This window comes from Diceros bicornis, chromosome 11, assembly GCF_020826845.1.
Source record: "Diceros bicornis minor isolate mBicDic1 chromosome 11, mDicBic1.mat.cur, whole genome shotgun sequence".
NCBI lineage: Eukaryota > Metazoa > Chordata > Mammalia > Perissodactyla > Rhinocerotidae > Diceros > Diceros bicornis.
The window spans coordinates 70754836-70771494 of NC_080750.1; the positions used below are offsets into that span (position 1 = coordinate 70754836).

Consider the following 16659-nt stretch of genomic DNA (forward strand, 5'->3'; position numbering starts at 1 on the left):
TTTCTAACCATGCTTGATCTCCAAATAAAGACAATAAGAAGGTCATAGTTCTATCTGACATGATGCATGTATGCTGCACACCTCTGAAAGCACACTAACCCTTTCCTCAGAAGAGGATGCAATGTCCTTGGGTTGTGTTTACTCTTGCCCTCGACGTCCCATAACTTAAATACTGTGATGTAAGTTAACAACACTTAAGTACTATGATACGAAGTCAACACATCTTATGTCATATGATAACGGGATAAGAGAGGGAAGAAAACAAAGATATTTGCTTAACATATAGACATACAAAAACATAGGCATAACGTAATAAAGAAGAAATATTCGTAACAATTACAGTCCTTGTTTCTGTAACTGGTCACACAGTCACAGCTGGTATTTATAACTACCTCCTTCACTACCCATTGCATTTCCCGTGCGCGCAGCAAGCACCTCAGCTGATATGGCTCTTTGGGTGGTAGGGTGACCCAAACCTCACTCCTGAAGCGTCTGAGTCATTAGGAGTCCTGCCTGAGTTGAGTTGTTATGGATTTCCATTGACTTTGATCATAGGCGTGGTAATACTAAGAAAGTCCCAGGGGGATCTCCTGTACTCCAGACATGATCTTCCTTACCTCCACTGTGTACTTCAAGTCCCGTTTGTCCTTGGTAATCGGGGTCAGTCGCCCAGTCGGCACAGTAACTTCTCTGCCTGATAACTCAGAGGCGTGAGGATCCCAAAGTGGCTGAGTGGCAGTCTTAACTTCCAGTTCAGTGGAATCATTGTTGTCCTGTGGTGGAAGCATTCCTCCCTCTGGAACTAAGACCCCTAGGCCAGCAGAGCACAACGTCGTGGGAACAAGAAGCAAAATTTTGCTAGTGGATAGTTAGGGGTAATAGTGAGTGGTGTCTCCCATTTCCAGCTCTTGGTTCCTGGACCCATGCATCCTGGCTGTGGAAGAAACAGTACCGTATATTGGACACTGATTCAGAGCATATATAGTTGCCTGGAGAACCTTGTCCAAGCCCTACAAGATATTGCCACTTAGCTGGCATTGTAAGTGAGTCTTCAAAAGGCTATTCCGCCATTCTGTCAAGCCAGCTGACTCAGGATGGTGGAGAACATGGTAAAACCAAGTCTAGCCTCGGGACACATAGATAGTGGTGATGGTTGCACAACCACTTAAAAGTGGTAAAATGGCAAATTTTATGTGACATATATTTTACCACAATAAAAAATGAATATAGAGAAGGAGAGGTTGATCCTGCAGGGGAGAGTGAGGTCATGTGAAGGACCAGTCCTAGAGATGCCAGTCTAGCCTCGGGACATGGGCTGCGGGTAGCGAGAGCTCCTGCACTGACTGAAATTCTGAGATATGCTACAACATGGATGAACCTCAGACACGTTATGCGCAGTGAAATAAGCCAAACACAATCATTGTATGAGTCCCTTATAGGGATGTCTAGACTAGGCTAATTCTTAGAAAATAGATGAGTGGTGACCAGGGGCTGAGGAGGAAGGGGAAATGGGGAGTGATTGCTTAATGAGTACAGCTCAGTGCCTGGAGAACACCTCCACATACCAGGGCACAAAGTCCCCTTTCTTTGGATCAGTCTTTGACTCTTTACACGTAGGACCCATTTTTCCTTCCATTTTCTTTAACTGAAGCTTGTCCCTGATTGTCGTTTGTTTCTTCCACTGACCTGGAGCTCATTGAGGACAGAGATTAGGACTTTCTTCTGTGACTTTCCAGGGACCTAGGTGGCACTGTCCAATGCAGCAGTCACTAGGCACCTGAGACTGTTGAGCACCTGAAATATGGCTACTCCGAATCGTTAGTGATGTAAGGGAGACATATTCCCTGGATTCTAACACATACTTTGAAAAAATAATGTAAAATGTCTGAATGTTTTATATTTATTACATTTAAGTGATATTATTTTGAATATATTGATTAAAATACATTATTAAAATTAATCTGACCTGTTTCCGCTTACTCCTTTAATGTGACTCCTATAGTATTTGAATTTCATGTTGGCTTATAATATATTTCTGTACAATGGTGGTCCAGCGTGTATAGTAGATGCAGAACTGATGAAGTGGCCAATGCCAGGGAGAGTGGATTTCCCTGTTTGGACTTCACTGATGGCTGAAAGAGGGTCCCCCAATCACCACTGCCAACCCTGGGAATCTTGTGGGGATTCATTCACCAGATTTTCTCTCCCTTCCCAGGATCCCGCGTATCAGAAGACAATAAAAATTGTACATTTTGTACATATGGAGTGGATTACACCAGTCACTGGAGTAAGCTCTCTTCCTGCTTACCATGCTCTACATGTAAATCAGGTACAGAACATGGGGACCACATGCCACGTGCAGGGGTGATGAGGTGGGCATTGTATCCAGCATGGAGTCAGGACACCTGGATTCCAATCCTTCTTGGTCTTCCTCTTACCCTGTTGCATGATTATGTCTTATGTCAATAAAATAAAAAGAGATATTATTTTTATAATGCATGCCACATGATAGGGAAATCTTTTCAACTGCTGGATGAAAGTGGGAAAATAATCGGTCCCTTGATGGGGGGAGCTGTATAGTTGCAGCATGAGAAAAGGCCTGGCCTAGTGGAAAGGTCTGAGCTGTGGCGTGGGTCTGGTCCTGGGCCAGGCCCTCTTAGCCCTGCGCTCTGTGCTCATGGCAGGTGCTCGGCATGTCTCAGCCTCCACGGCCTGAGGCCCCTCTGCCTCTCTAGCAGGGCCAGGTGTTGGGAAGTCACCCAAGGGCTCCTGTCCATTCAGGATCTCTCAGATTACACCCCGCCCTTCCCACTGACCCTGTGAGCTAAAAGAGTTTTTCTCCCTCTCCTGATGCATTAAATAATGAATCGTGGTCCTTTTGTTACACCGCTGAGTATTGGTGACAGGTGAATGGTGGCTGTGCTTTGTGTGCCCCGTGTGTGTGCTGCAGAAACTGACCCTCAAAGCTACAGTGACCTGAGTGGAGCTGAGTGGAGGGGGTTTGGGTGGTGAAGGAGGGTTGAGGGACACGTGAGGGAAACACGTCCCCAAAACCTTATCCTGTGTCTTCAGATGAAGAACAGATCGCCCCCTGCACGAGGACTGAGAACACACGGTGCCAGTGCAAACGTGGCACTTTCCACGGAGAAGATTCTCCCGAGGTCTGCCAGAAGTGCAGCACCAGGTGCGACACTTGGCGACACAAGTGGCTCCCAAGCCACAGGAGACGCGACTTCCCTTGTCCCTGTCTCTGTCCTCTTCCATGCAGCCCCTCCACGTCCCCAGGGCTTCCCTGTGCCGCTGGGGTCTTCTGAGCCGGCAGCGGCCCCTCCTTGTCCATCTGTGTGTCCCCACACTGGCCCCTGCAGTGTCCCCTTCCCCCCACATCTCCTCAGCGTGTTTTCCCTTTGGCCAGGTCAAGTTTTCCATTGGGCCCAGCAGGCCACTAATTAGGGCCCATGATACTGTCAGGGGCCCTTGAAAAGGTTTAGTTCCTTTTGAAATCAGAAGGAAAAAATTGAGTGGAATGTAGCTGGGCTTATATTCCTCTTTATAACAATTCCATCTTCAAGTGTAATTTTTAATATTTTTTTTATGCAGGCAGGGCCCATGAACACAAAAGAGCCCACAGGCAAGTCATGAGACCTAGCCTACAGCTCCATAAAGCCCTGAGCCGACTCAGCCTGCCTTCCCGCAGGCCCTGGTTCCCTCAGGAAGACGTGTGTTTTCCCTCTTACTGGGATTTAGGGGCCAATAGTAATTTCCGCTTCTCGGAGCCCCAGTGTTGGCTGTGATTGGAGGAACAGTCAACAGGTGGAGGACAAGAGGTTCCTTGTATTAGGGGTTGACGGAGGATGAGGCTCAGCTTGTGCCTAAAGGGGCTTCTGATCCTTGACCTGGAATGAGATGCCCCCTCACCTGCGGCTCCCCCTGCAGCCCAGGGAAGCTCACGCAGGCCTTGGGGAGAAGGCTCACTCGTGATGGTGCAGCTCTGAACACTCAGCAGGAGCCCTAGGCACTGAAGTGCGCATGCTCAGATCTTCTCCCACCCAACAGGGGAGTGAGGGGACCTGGCCCTGCAGACGGGAGGAGCCTGTTCTTCCTGCACGCTCTTGTCAGGGGACATGGGGCAGGAGATTGCTCCCTCTTTCTCCCCAACCTGCCAGCTTTCCCTCATGAATCCCCTCCATGTCCTCGCTCTGTCTGTACCCAGGTGCCCCGATGGGATGGTTGAGGCCAGTCCCTGTACCGCCCGGAGTGACCTCAAGTGTGTCCACCAAGAATCAGGTATCCAGGCCAGTGGGGAGGCCCCAGTTCCTGGAGAGCCAGTGACCACGCACCCGTGGCCACCCACCGCTTCCTCTCCCTCCTCAGGCAATCCGTGGCTGGTGATGGGGATTGTAGTCGGGGCAGTGGGTGTTGTCCTGCTGCTGGTGGTCACTGCATATTATTACAGGAAGCGAGTCCTTCAAGGTGAGATGGGGGGAGGGAGGGAAAGGTGCTGGCAGTCTCCACCTCCCTCACTCCTGCTTTGTTTCTCCAGACAGAAAACCCCTCCCCTCCCTCTCCCAAATCCTCGGTCTTTCTGGCCTGGCTCTGATCTTGTTCCTGGGCATCACCCCCCATCTCCCACCTCACCTGCACCTCACGAGGGCCGGGATCACATCAGCCCCCATTTCGGGGCTGATGGTCACCTCCTGTCCTTGGCCAAGTCCAGGGGGCCAGGGCCAGTTCTTCGTGTCTTCAGGGCCCCCAGCCCGGGCAGAGAGGTTGTCAGCTCCTCAATCGGGTGACAAGAGTCAGGAGGAGAGGGTCAGCGGCTTTATACAGCTTTGGTCAGAGCAGAACCCAACAGACATTCTATTCGTGTTTATTTTTATTCCCCCCCCCCGAGGGTGCCCCAGAGTTGGAATGGCCCCCTGCCTGTCACCAGGCCCAGGGCTCCTTGTTCCATGTCTGAGCCCCCAGCCCACACTCTGCCCCTGCACTGTCTATGGGGAGGGAGGTGCTACAATGAGGCCCTCCCCACTGCTAAGGCAGACGTCCCTTCTTTTCTAGGTTGTGGAGTGGACGCCAAGTGCATGAACAGAGTGAGTTGGTTTCTCCAGGACCTGGCAGCATTGGGCCCTCAGGAACCTCTTCCCGCCCACAACAAGTCCCGATTTGTCCTGTACTGCTGCCCCTGGCTCTCTGAGGTGCCCTGGGTGCCTGGGCTGACTGTGAGAGGCCAAAGGGCCCGTTGTGAGCAGCCCACAGGCCGGTTGGCAGTGCTGAGCCCTGTCCTTCCAGCTGCCTTTGAGACACCCTCACCCCACAGCCCTGCACCCTGGGGCAGAGGGAGTGTCAGGCAAGGGTGCTGGCCCCCCGGTAGCACAGCACCAGGGTCCTGGTGCCAGCAGCAGAGTCCTAGATGTGCTGAGCCTGTGCCACTCTTGGGGGACAACATGGGAGGGGGTGGGGCGGAGAACGTACCCTGTCCCCTGAGACCCTGCAGGAGCTGTGGGTGAGGATTCCTCAGTCGGCTCTTTACTTTCCCAAGGTCTTTTTCTGGCGCTCATGTCCCCCAAGAGGGCCTGGGGCTCTGGACAACAGAGGATCACCGTCCACCTTGGCCTCAGAGCAGGAACTAGAAGGCCAGGAGCTGAAAGGTGTCAGTACACAGTCCCCAGGGGAAGCAGAGCGTCTGCTGGTGAGTGGGTGATGGGCCATGCGGCGCCCTGGCCCTCTGCTCGCCCAGGACCATGGTAGAAATGGGGAAAGGCTGATGCTGGTCAGGTCTCCTGTCCCATGGGAAGTGCTGATGGAGGGAGATCAGGACCTGAAGAGGAAGGGGCTCCGTGTGCAGAGACCCTGCCACCCTGGTATGGTAGACTGTCAGCCTTACACAACGTTATGCTGCTTCTTACCTGTCCAGTTCTCACCGAATCCCCAGATTCTAGAACAAGACAGCCACAGAGTAGGTGCTCTCGTGATTGTTGAATGATGGCATTAGAGCCTCATAATGTTCCACTGTGTGTTACATAATTTTAAGCCACTCCTCATATCATTAGGAATTTCAAGTTTATTTCAAGATGATAATTACATTGAACATATATGAAAATTATTCTTAGTCCTGGTCTGATCATATTATGTGCTGGCTTCTTAGAAGAAGTAGAATCTCTTGGTCAATGTGTAGAAGTAGTTTTTACTGGAGAGACACGTACACACACACGCACAAACACACATCCAGTTTTGGTTCATATCAGTTCATCAGCTTTGATATAACACTGGGTAGTAAATCTGTAGAAACGTTTAATGTTTCATTCTTCATAAGCTTAGAAAGTCGTTTCTCCCAATGTAAGATAAGATGAAATTTTCTAATTTCTTACAGTTTTTTTATTTAGTAATGATTTTTATCATATAGCAATATTATCTAAGTGGAATTTGTGTTGTGATATGGTGTGACGTGAGGTGCTCCCTGAAGTCTGAGTCCCCCTCTCCTTCCTCCAACTCCATTAGCAGCTGGTGCTCCCATCTCTCTCACATGTGAGATGTTTACATCGACAATGGTCCTCTTTCTAATTAGAGTGCCCTTTTCTTCATCTATACTACATTCTTTTTAAATAAAGAGAAGGTATAAAAGAAAACAAACAAAAAGGGCCAATAATCCCTTTATCCTGATTAATCACTTTTCACATTTTTTCAAAGTAGTTCCTACACATCCACAGTGCACACATTTGAACAGCACAGAAAGGTTCTCCGTGAGCAGTGAGAGCCCCCACTCTCTCTGCAGCGCCCTGCTCTTATTTCACGTAACCACGAGAGAGAGTTGTTTCTGATTCTTTGCTTAAATCTTTATGCCTATGTCTTCTGTATACAATATTCTACCAAATGAAGCTTCCTCATGTGTCTTAACATCTGGGAGAGCAAATACCTCTTTCCTTACTTTTTCAAAATTTATTATCTTTACCCAGATAAAATTTAGAATTATTTTATGAGATTTCCTCCACCCCAAAAAACTCATTAGAATTTTTTTCCTATTACCTTAAATACGTAAATTAATCTAGGAACTGAGATCTTGTCATTAAATATTTTTCTTATCAAAGAAGATAGCATTTCAAGTCAAGGGCTTTGTTATGACTCAATTAAGATTTGTGTTTTGGGGGCTGGCCCGGTGCACACTTGCTTCAGCGGTCCAGGGTTCGCGGGTTCGGATCCCGGGCACACACCGATGTACCACTTGTCAAGCCAGGCTGTGGCAGCGTCCCATATAAAGTAGAGGAAGATGGGCACAGATGTTAGCCCAGGGCCAATCCTCCTCAGCAAAAAGAGGAGGATTGGTGAGAGGCGTTAGCTCAGGGCTGATCTTCCTCACCAAAAAGAGGAGGATTGGTGACAGATGATAGCGCAGGGCTGATCTTCCTCACAAAAAAAAAAAAAAATTACTCCTATTTCTTGTCACAGTTGTTTCTTTGTATCTTACGTTTTGTTTCTGCTATGTTTTTTAACATTCAGCAAGACACACATTCATTTTTAAGTATTGTAGTGCAAAACATAGGGTTTTTTAAAAATACATAGTCATATCTAAAATAACGATTGTTTCTGCCCGCCTCCTCAAGTCCTACCTCATTTTTGGTTCACGTCTTGCTGCATAGTCCAGAACTTACAGAACGGTGTTCAAAGACGCTTAGAGAAGGCAGGTGTTTTGGTCTTGATTTGATTTCGTTGGGAAGGCCTCGAATATTTCAGCATTACGAATGATGTTGACTCTTGTGTTCATATAGGAAATCCCATCATTGTGGATGCACCATGGATGCAAAATAGGATCTTATCCTATTCTGAGGTGTTTTTGAAAAATCAGAATTCATGTTTAATTTTATAAAATGCTTTCCAGTCTCGGTGGAGACTCTCTGATGCTTTCATTCTCTTATTTAGACTATTGATATGACACATTGTTATTGATCAAACCATCTTTGCATTAATGGAATAAACTCTTACTTTTGATTTCCCAAAGTGCCCTCATATATATTCTTCATTTGAGTCACATAGAAGCTCGTGGGGGAGTGACTGTCTTCTGAGGGGATGGGTGGGAATGGACTAGAAGGAGCAGAAAGGAACTGTGTGGAGTGGTGGGAATGTTCTGTGTGTTGATTGGGTGATGGTTACTCGGGTGTATAAAATTGTCAAAGCTGGAACGACACTTGAGAAGTGAGCGCCATGCAGGTAAGGTGGACCTCCATGAGCACACACAGCCCGTGAGCTGAGCAGGGGAGGAGGTTCCTCTCTTTCTCCATAGGGACCCGGGAGGGGAGGTGGCTGCCCCAGGTCACACAGCTGGCTGGTTGTCAGGCTCAGTTCTGGGATCCTGACTTGACTAAGGGCTTTCTCCACTGTATTTTACAGGGACCTGCAGGAGCTGAAGGCTCTCAGATGAGAAGGAGGCTGCTGGTTCCAGCAAACGGCGCAGACCCCACGGAAAGTGAGTATTTTGTTCGGAGCAGTGGAGGGAAGACAGACAGCGTCCTACCTGCCATCCCCATAGCTGTTAGGGCAGCACAGAGCAGGATACTAGAAGCAGGGGTTCCTATGCTGATTGTCACTGGACCATCGGGACCCTAAATCCTCCTCTCCTTCCTCTTCTTCTCCCCCCACTGCATCCCTCTGTCCCCTGACACCTCTCCGTCCTTCCCTCCTTCACCATCCTCTGTTCTCCTTTGTTGTTCAGAGCCAGGTTGACCCACACTGAGGGCACCTAAGGGGTTATGCTGTCCAGTACGGCACCCACTGGCCCCAGGAGGCTACCGACCACCTGACCTGGGGTAGGCCAAATTTGAAGAGCTGTAATTGTAAACTACAAACCAGATTTCAAATCTTAGTACAAAATAGGAATATAAAATATCCCATTGATAATTTTTTGTTTATTGACCGTATGTTAAATGATAATATTTTGTATATATCGGGTTAGTACCGTATACAGTCATGTATCACTTAATGATGGGGATATGTTCTGAGAAATGCATTGTCTGAGAAATAGGCGATTTTGGTGTTGTGCAAACATCACAGAGCACACTTACACAAACCTAGATGGTACAGCCTACTATACACCTAGGCTATCTTATGGGACCGTATGATGTCGTATATGCAGTCCATCATTGACCAAAACATCGTTATGCGGTGCATGACTGTAGTATTAAAATTAATATCACCTGTTTCTTTTTGTTTTCTTAAATACAGCTATTAGAAAAATAAAAACAAGTAGTCCTGGCTTGTGGTGTGCACTGCAGTACAGTCCCACGAGCTGGGTGGTATATCCTCCATCTTCTGGGTTAAATTCTTACTTGGAGTCTGTTTGTCCCCGACTAGCTCTGCCACAGTGTCGGTGAGTGAGGCCGGGCTGAGTGTAAAGGCAGAGACCTTGCTCCCTCCAGGCCCTTGCTCTGTCCACGGGTGCCGGTGTGGCAGCCCTGGGACCTTACTCTCATGGTGAGCGCAGCCTGAGCAGGTTCCCTCCTCTGAGGGCCCAATCTGTCTCCTACCACATACTGCTTTCTCCCCCCATGACGTCCATCTGCCCTCCCAGGTGGGCTCTCAGCCCTCCCTTAGGCCAGGATTCTCTGTTGACCTTGACTCCTCTCAGTCCCTTGGGCTCAGATGAGGCCCAGGCAGTGTGGCCTGATTCTCTGCTGATGGGAAGCAGGTAAGGGACGCGGAGCAGCAGGTTCACCAGCAGGGGGAGCTCACTAGGTTCCACCAGGTTCCATTAGGTCTAGGCCTGACTGAGGATCCTCTGCCCTTTCTGAAGGTGGCCCAAATCACCTGACAGTCCCTGTGGCTTTTTCCCCACCTAGGCCTGAGGCTGTTCTTCAACTACTTTCCACGCATTGTGTCCATTAATTCCTGGAACATGTTAATGCGGCAGATGGGTCTCACGGACAACGAGATCCACGTGTCCAGAGCTCGAGCCTTAGACCCAGGGGATGCCTTGTATGAAATGCTGGTGACCTGGCTCGACAAAACTGGACGGGGTGCCTCAGTCAACACCCTGCTGGATGCCTTGGAAACGCTGGGGGAAAGATATGCGAAGGAGACAATTCAAGATCACCTGGTGGGCTCTGGAAAGTTCGTCTATGAGGAAGGTGGGGCAGGCTCCGCTGTGTCCTGAGTGTTTTAGGACCTCATCCTTTGCACTTTTTTATCCTAATAGACTTGCACTCTTTACTTGAATTTGTTTTACTGTAAGACATGTCATGTTGGTATGTGTGCGTTTAATTATGTGTAACTATTGCTTAACACTATATGATGTACATTTTTCTACATTTATATTTTTCTATATTTATATGAACATGGAAAAGATTTTGGAAATGTACTCACTTGGTTGTTTACATGGGTTGCCTGGATGAGAGCTGGCAATCAAAAACAAGTAGAAATACAAAAGGAGAAGGAGGAAAAATCCCTACCTCTGTGGGGCTCTGGTGGATTCCAGTTCTCCCTCATATGTACTTTGAGCTTGTCCAGGATTGGAAGACCGGCAACTTCTAAAGTGCCCCTTTTCAACGCATAGTTTCATAGGTGTGTGAATGTTTATAGTATTTATAGGCAGATGTTGACGAGTGAGGAGAAGTGGTATCACATGCAGCCCCGTGTCTGGGTGTCTCTGAACTGGGCAGTCATGTGTGGGCCTCCTGCTCCTCATCTATGGGTGTGGGTGGGGTTAGATCTGAGGTGGCAAATAGGTTCTGTGTCATCTGCCATTTCAGGTCATGTTAGTGCACCTTCAGCCCCCTCTGGGCTCAAGGGAGAGAGAACATGGGTCTGCTGCTGGTGTCTGCCATGGTGCTCATGGATTGTGTTAAAGGTTTGCTAACTCAGCACCAGATGGGCCCTCTCACTTCTGATGGTCTGTGAATCTGAGGCCCAGGACTTCCGTTTTTGGTCCAGAGGTTACTAAGCCCCAAGGCACTGGTGACCCACAAGTGGGTCCCTTTGCCCAGAGCTGCCCGCTACCAATAGAATGAGACCAGCTTCTCAATAGCAATCAGAAACGTTATTCATTAATCGATGAATGGAGGAGGCAGAGCGCCTGCTCTAAAACACCTTTTCCTGGAAGGGAAGGTGAGCAGGTTTCTTATGGGATGGGGGGGGAGTAGAGGGAGTCTCCACATCATCGCTCGGGGCGGGGCATTTGGGGCATGCACAGATCTTCCCTTCCCTCGCAGGGCACCTTTTGCACACATTTCCTTTTGCACATGGCACCCCGCCGCCATCTTGGACCTTTCTGGTTTGGACGTGTTCTGTGGTTTGGCCATCTGGCAATATTCTGCCTTGGTTCCTATAAGCAAGCACAACTTAAAAATAAAGCATTAGACATAGAAAACGCTTTTAGGGACTTCTCTGGGGGGACACGGATTGGCTGTTGAAAGATCTTAGCCCCTCTGTAAGCATCTGCTTCCTGCACGAAAGACTCATGCAGAAATACCAATTCCTAAATACTGTGTGATTTGGCCTAAAATGATTGATATTTTAGAGTTTTGTCCTTTTATTGCTTTATTTTATTTTTTTAAATCCTCAGTAACCATGTTAGCTCTTCTGCCATTTGTTAAACTCAAACACAAACAGAGACCAGATTTGAAAATTCCCTGAGCAGATGAAACCTGTTTGGTCATATAAGCAAAGCTTAATTTAGTTTATTTTGCAAGACAAGTGAGGCTAACTTAACCTGGGTCACTTCTTGCTGATGCCTCTGGAAAACCTAAGCAAAACTTAGGGGCCAGCCCAGTGGCATAGGGGTTAAGTGCTGTGCTCCCCTGCGGGGGCCTGGGGTTGGGATCCGGGGTGTGAGCCCACGCACTGCTCATTAAGCCATGCTGTGGCGGCATCACATATAAGGTAGAGGAAGATGGGCACGGATGTTAGCCCAGGGCCAATCTTCCTCAGCAAAAAGAGGATTGGCGACAGATGTTAGCTCAGGGCTCATCTTCCTCACAAAAAAAAAAAAAAAAAGAAAACTTGTTCCCCAGAATTGATATGGGGTGATCGCTAACCAATTCCCTTTTACTTAAGAAAATTCTAATATTGTAACCCATCACAGTGAAGAATAAACAGTCCCTGCCTTCTCCCTATAGAAGCTGCTTTATAACAACGGACCTCTGAGCCTCAACTCACTCATGGTGTGGTTTGAATGCGCCCCGTTTGCAAACTATCTTTTTGTTGTGTGCACAATAAACTTTTATTAATTACTACAGTGATTCCTTGATTTTCTTCTGTTTTTTCCTGAACTTCTGACACACTAAACGCTTCTCCACAGTACAGTGATGGCAGGCTAATATTATGGGGGAAGCAATTCTCAGGGTTTTTGGTTGTTTCCATCTCAAGACTGCATGTTGTCCTTCCTCCAGAGCTAGTGTGGCGGCGCTAAAACTGGAATTGCCTGGACTTTTGGGCACATTCAGGATATGGTATCCACTGGAGTTTTTAGGAAGGGGTGACCCCTGTGGCCTTGTTGTTTACACCCCTGTCCCACTTCCTTCCCAAGGTCCCGTGGTGCACCCCTCCCTTTCCTGAAAGACTGAGGTGTTTCCTGCCTTAGCTGTTCCTTCAGTGCAGGACGCTCTGCCTTATATCTTCAGATGGAGCTATGAGGGAATTCTTGTCAGTCAGATTTCAGCCAACTTGTCCCTTTCTCGGAAGACTTCCTTGAGTACCCATGTAAAGTGTGTTGTGTATTTATGTGTTCACATGTGTGTCTTTCATGTGTGTCTTTCACCAGAGAGAATCTTCATGGGAGCAAGAAATTGTCTTCTTTATTGCTTTATCCCCAGTGCAAATATGACACTTTTTAAGTTTTATTTAATGGTTAGCTGTCCTTTCGTTTCTCCTACTGGGAAGATTCCTTTGAAGAGTTTGTTGGTAATATCAATAATACGAGGAAGGCTGTTAGGTACAAAATGCTCATATGTTTATGAATTCATGACCAAATTAAATATGAAACCTTATATAAAAAGAGGTGTGGGTTTTTTCTCCCCCATTCCCCCATTCTCCTCTGAAGCAGCTCTGAGAGACACAAGTGCAAGGGTGTGTATTCTTGCTGTGAGATTTGCTCCTTCCTTTCTCCCCTCTATGCCTCCAGGCTTGCCCTGCATGGATGGGTTTCCTGCTCTGACTCTGGATTTCCAAGTGCCAGGTTCCTGAGCCACTGGAATTCAGTACCTCCTCCCTCCCTCACCTGCCTGCCCTTCCCCCTGGGAGAGGGACCCCAGCCCTGGCCTGGCTCCCCCACAGCCTCCCCAGGTGGTGTAGCCGGCTGGCGCCTGGGTCTGCTGGGCCCCTGAGTGGTGCAGACCGGCTCTGACAGAGCAGTTGGGAAGGGGCAGTGGGTCCCTGAGGGGAGAGCTGGCCCTGGTTGCTGGGGTCATTGTGTGGCCCCTCTCCTTTAGCTTCCTGCACCTCCTGGGCCACCTTCACTCTCTCTCCCCACCGGCCTGTCTGCATCCTCATCAATGGGCCAGATGGCTCAGCCCTGCAAGCTCACGGGAACCCATTTCCCCTCCTCTTGCTCTTCAGCACCTGGTCCTCACTCTCACCTAGAGTTCCTGGGAGGCCCCGTGGCCCCACCTCTGCCCCCTTCCACAGAGCAAAGGTGCTGGGTGCAGAGCTGCAGCCATCTTGTGAACACCTCCTCCTGACCCTGCCCATCTGCTCATTAGTTCCACTCTGAAGCCATGGGGGCCACAGGCTGCTGTCTTAATCCTCCCCTGTCATCCAGTGCCATCCTTTCTCTTCCCTGGATGGACCTTGCTTTGCTCCTGCTCTATTCTCCCCTTTTCACCTCCTCTTTACCCCAAACCAGCACTAGGTGGGGCTCTTTCAGAGGACTCCTGTTGTCCAGCTCCATGTCTTTTTTCCTAATCTTTGACCCCCACGCTGCACCCACCACTATCCCCACCACAAGAATCATCCTGCAAGGCCCCCCTATGAAGAGGAGGAGGAGAATCTGCATTTTCAAGATGGGCAAAATCAGTCAAGCGTTTGATGCGATGTTGGAGCCCTGAGACCACCCTCCCAAGAAACCTCTACACCAGCGTATTGAGAACTGAGAACTTGTGAACATATTTGAAAATAAACCTTTGACCAGATTTCTGATCATACTCACAGAGCAGCTTTCCAGAAGAAGTAGAAATTTTGGGTCAGTTTGTAGAGGTATTTTTTCTTGTACACACACACAGTTTGGGTTCCTACCAATAAGTTCTTTAGTTTTGATCTGACATCACTGCTCTTTGGTTTTCTTCTTTGGTAACCAGGAAAATAATAATTGGCTTAAATATGCATTTCTGTGTTTATTGGCTTGTGTTTCACATACTTATTAGATTTTTGTCTTGTTTTTGAAGACATGCCCTGGTGCCCATGCATTTTCTCACATACAGATAATAGATGCCTAGCCTTATGTTGGCCTTTTTATTTGAGCTAATATTTTATTTTTATTTTTTCTAAGTAATTTATTGTTCAAAAGAGAAAGCTTATCAGTGATAACCTGGTCTCAAACTCAGTATAGAGCACTTTCTACATCTTATGTTGCACCTCTCTCATTCTGTGATCAACAGATTCTGTTGATCAATTCGAAGTTCTTCTACTTGGATTACTGCCTCAGTCTTTTACCCCTTCATGTAGTACTTTCTCTACATTGCTACCAGAGAGAGCTTTCTAAATGCAAATCTAATCATGTCATTCTCTAGCCTCAATTTTAAAGCTCTTTTTTTTTTCTTGAGGAAGATTTGCCCTGAGCTAACATCTGTTGCCAATCTTCCTCTTTTTCTTTTTTTTTCCTCCCCAAAGCCCCAGTACATAGTTGTATATGCTAGTTGTAGGTCCTTCTAGTTCTTCTATATGGGATGCCGTCACAGCAGGGCTTAATGAGGAGTGAGTGGGTCCGCGCCCAGGATACAAACCGGTGAACCCCTGGCTGTGGAAGCGGAGCACGCGAACTTAACCGCTATGCCACCGGGCCAGCCCCTAGCCTCAATTTTAAGTAGATCCCGGTAGCCTTCAGCACACTCCAAGTGCTACAGTGCGGCATGCAAGGCTCTCTGTGCCTTGGCTTCTGTCTGCTGTATTAGCCTCATCACTCATGACTTTCTGCACTTCAGCCACACCAAGCTATTTGCTGTTCCTGGAACACTGTTTGCCTCCGCACACACTGCTCCCTCCACCCAAAACTTCTCTTAACTGACCTTTTTTGTCCTTTAAGACACCCACTCTTAATTGGCCCCCCCCGCCCCCCTGGCCCCACTCCCACCCCAGTCTTAGCTGGATGCCTCCGTAACACCTTGAAATTAAATTAACATTTGTAGTCACACTTATCATAGAACATTATTATGCCGTTTATTTACTTGTCCCCTTCAGTAGCTTTTGAGCTTCGTGAGGGCGGGGGCAGTATTGAATTGTATCCACAGTGTGTGGCACAGTGCCCAGTACGAAAGGTTTGTTGAATGAATGAATGAAGGAACAAATGAAGGAACAAATAATTGGATATCACTTCATACACACCCCACGTATAGTTTGAAGTTGTCATTTGTTTGCCAGATTCTCACCAGCTCTATTCGTATTGATAAAGACAGGAAGGAAGGAAAAGAAAGAAGGGAAAGAAAGAAAGGCAGGCCAGCTGGTGGGTAGGTAGGTGGGTGGGGAAAAAGTATTGAAGAGAGGGAAGTAAGAAGCTGATTTGGGAGGGAAAGGAAAGGTTCAGAGGCTTATTAACATTTTAGGTCAAGTGCCTGGAGATTTTAATGACAGCCTAGATTTCTTTCAAGCTTTGGACATGTACCGATTTTCATGACTTACCCTATTCTGACCTTCCTTAGCCTTTTTGAAAATTTGTCTCCTTTGGCTGATAACTGTCATTTGCCTCTCTTTACCTTAGGAAGGAAGAGCTTTGAGATACATGAATAAAAGGGAGGTGGCAGATAGCTCACATTGGTCAGAGTGGCCTTGGATTTTAATTTTTAATGTCTCACACTGTTCTGTACTAGATTAGACCTTTGATCATTTCCTAGGGCTTGGAGAGTGTACGTAGATCCTGTTTTGTGACCTGGTGAACTACCAGGAATCTTACTTCTAAAACAGAGATTGAACTTGGGCTATCCTCACCATCATGAGGGCCAAAGCACAAGGGCCACTAGCTGTGGCTTTATTCCTTTGATATATATTGAGCATTCTCTCTGTGCCTCGCATAGTGGTAGGCCCTAGGATTAGAGATGACTGATCACCAGCCTCAAAGAATGCAGTCTAGTGGGAGAGCAAGTAAGAAAATCAGTCGTTTTAATGCAATGTGATGGGATAGGCATGCATAGGGTGTTATGGAAGTTTCAAGGGTGTGCAAGGGAAGGGACACCAAGCTCCTTTGGGGCAAGGCATGTCGAGTCGTTTCACTTGAGCTCAATCTTGCAAGACCTTAGAAGTTGGTGGGGGTTGTGGTGGGTGGTCAGACTTGAGCAGAAGTATGGAGGCAAGAGAGAATGTGATACAATGGGGAGACATGGGAAGGTCTATGGGACTTCCTGGAAAGGTACGTACATGTGAAGGTGTGACAGGAGATGATACTGGAGCCATATAAAGGGACTATATTGTGAATGGTTTTCTACTTTCTTAAATAAAAGGGATTATCAGTAGTATTTTCATTCATCCAAT

At 47.7% G+C, this 16659-nt stretch overlaps 1 protein-coding gene across 2 annotated transcripts in view; it reads left to right on the plus strand.

Moving 5' to 3' along the window:
- LOC131411547 (tumor necrosis factor receptor superfamily member 10A-like) overlaps nt 1-12224 on the plus strand; it is a 29555-nt gene extending 17331 nt beyond the window's left edge. The window contains exons 3-10 of one of the 2 annotated variants that reach the window (XM_058550524.1): nt 2216-2329; nt 3073-3184; nt 4214-4287; nt 4375-4473; nt 5059-5090; nt 5540-5689; nt 8383-8458; nt 9828-12224. In XM_058550524.1, the coding sequence (XP_058406507.1) occupies nt 2216-2329; nt 3073-3184; nt 4214-4287; nt 4375-4473; nt 5059-5090; nt 5540-5689; nt 8383-8458; nt 9828-10141 (971 nt within the window). In that variant the 3' untranslated portion in view covers nt 10142-12224. Of the gene's footprint in view, nt 1-2215; nt 2330-3072; nt 3185-4213; nt 4474-5058; nt 5091-5539; nt 5690-8382; nt 8459-9827 lie in introns of both variants that reach the window. The other variant, XM_058550523.1, reaches the window with a different exon arrangement.
- Nucleotides 12225-16659: the final 4435 nt, after the last annotated feature.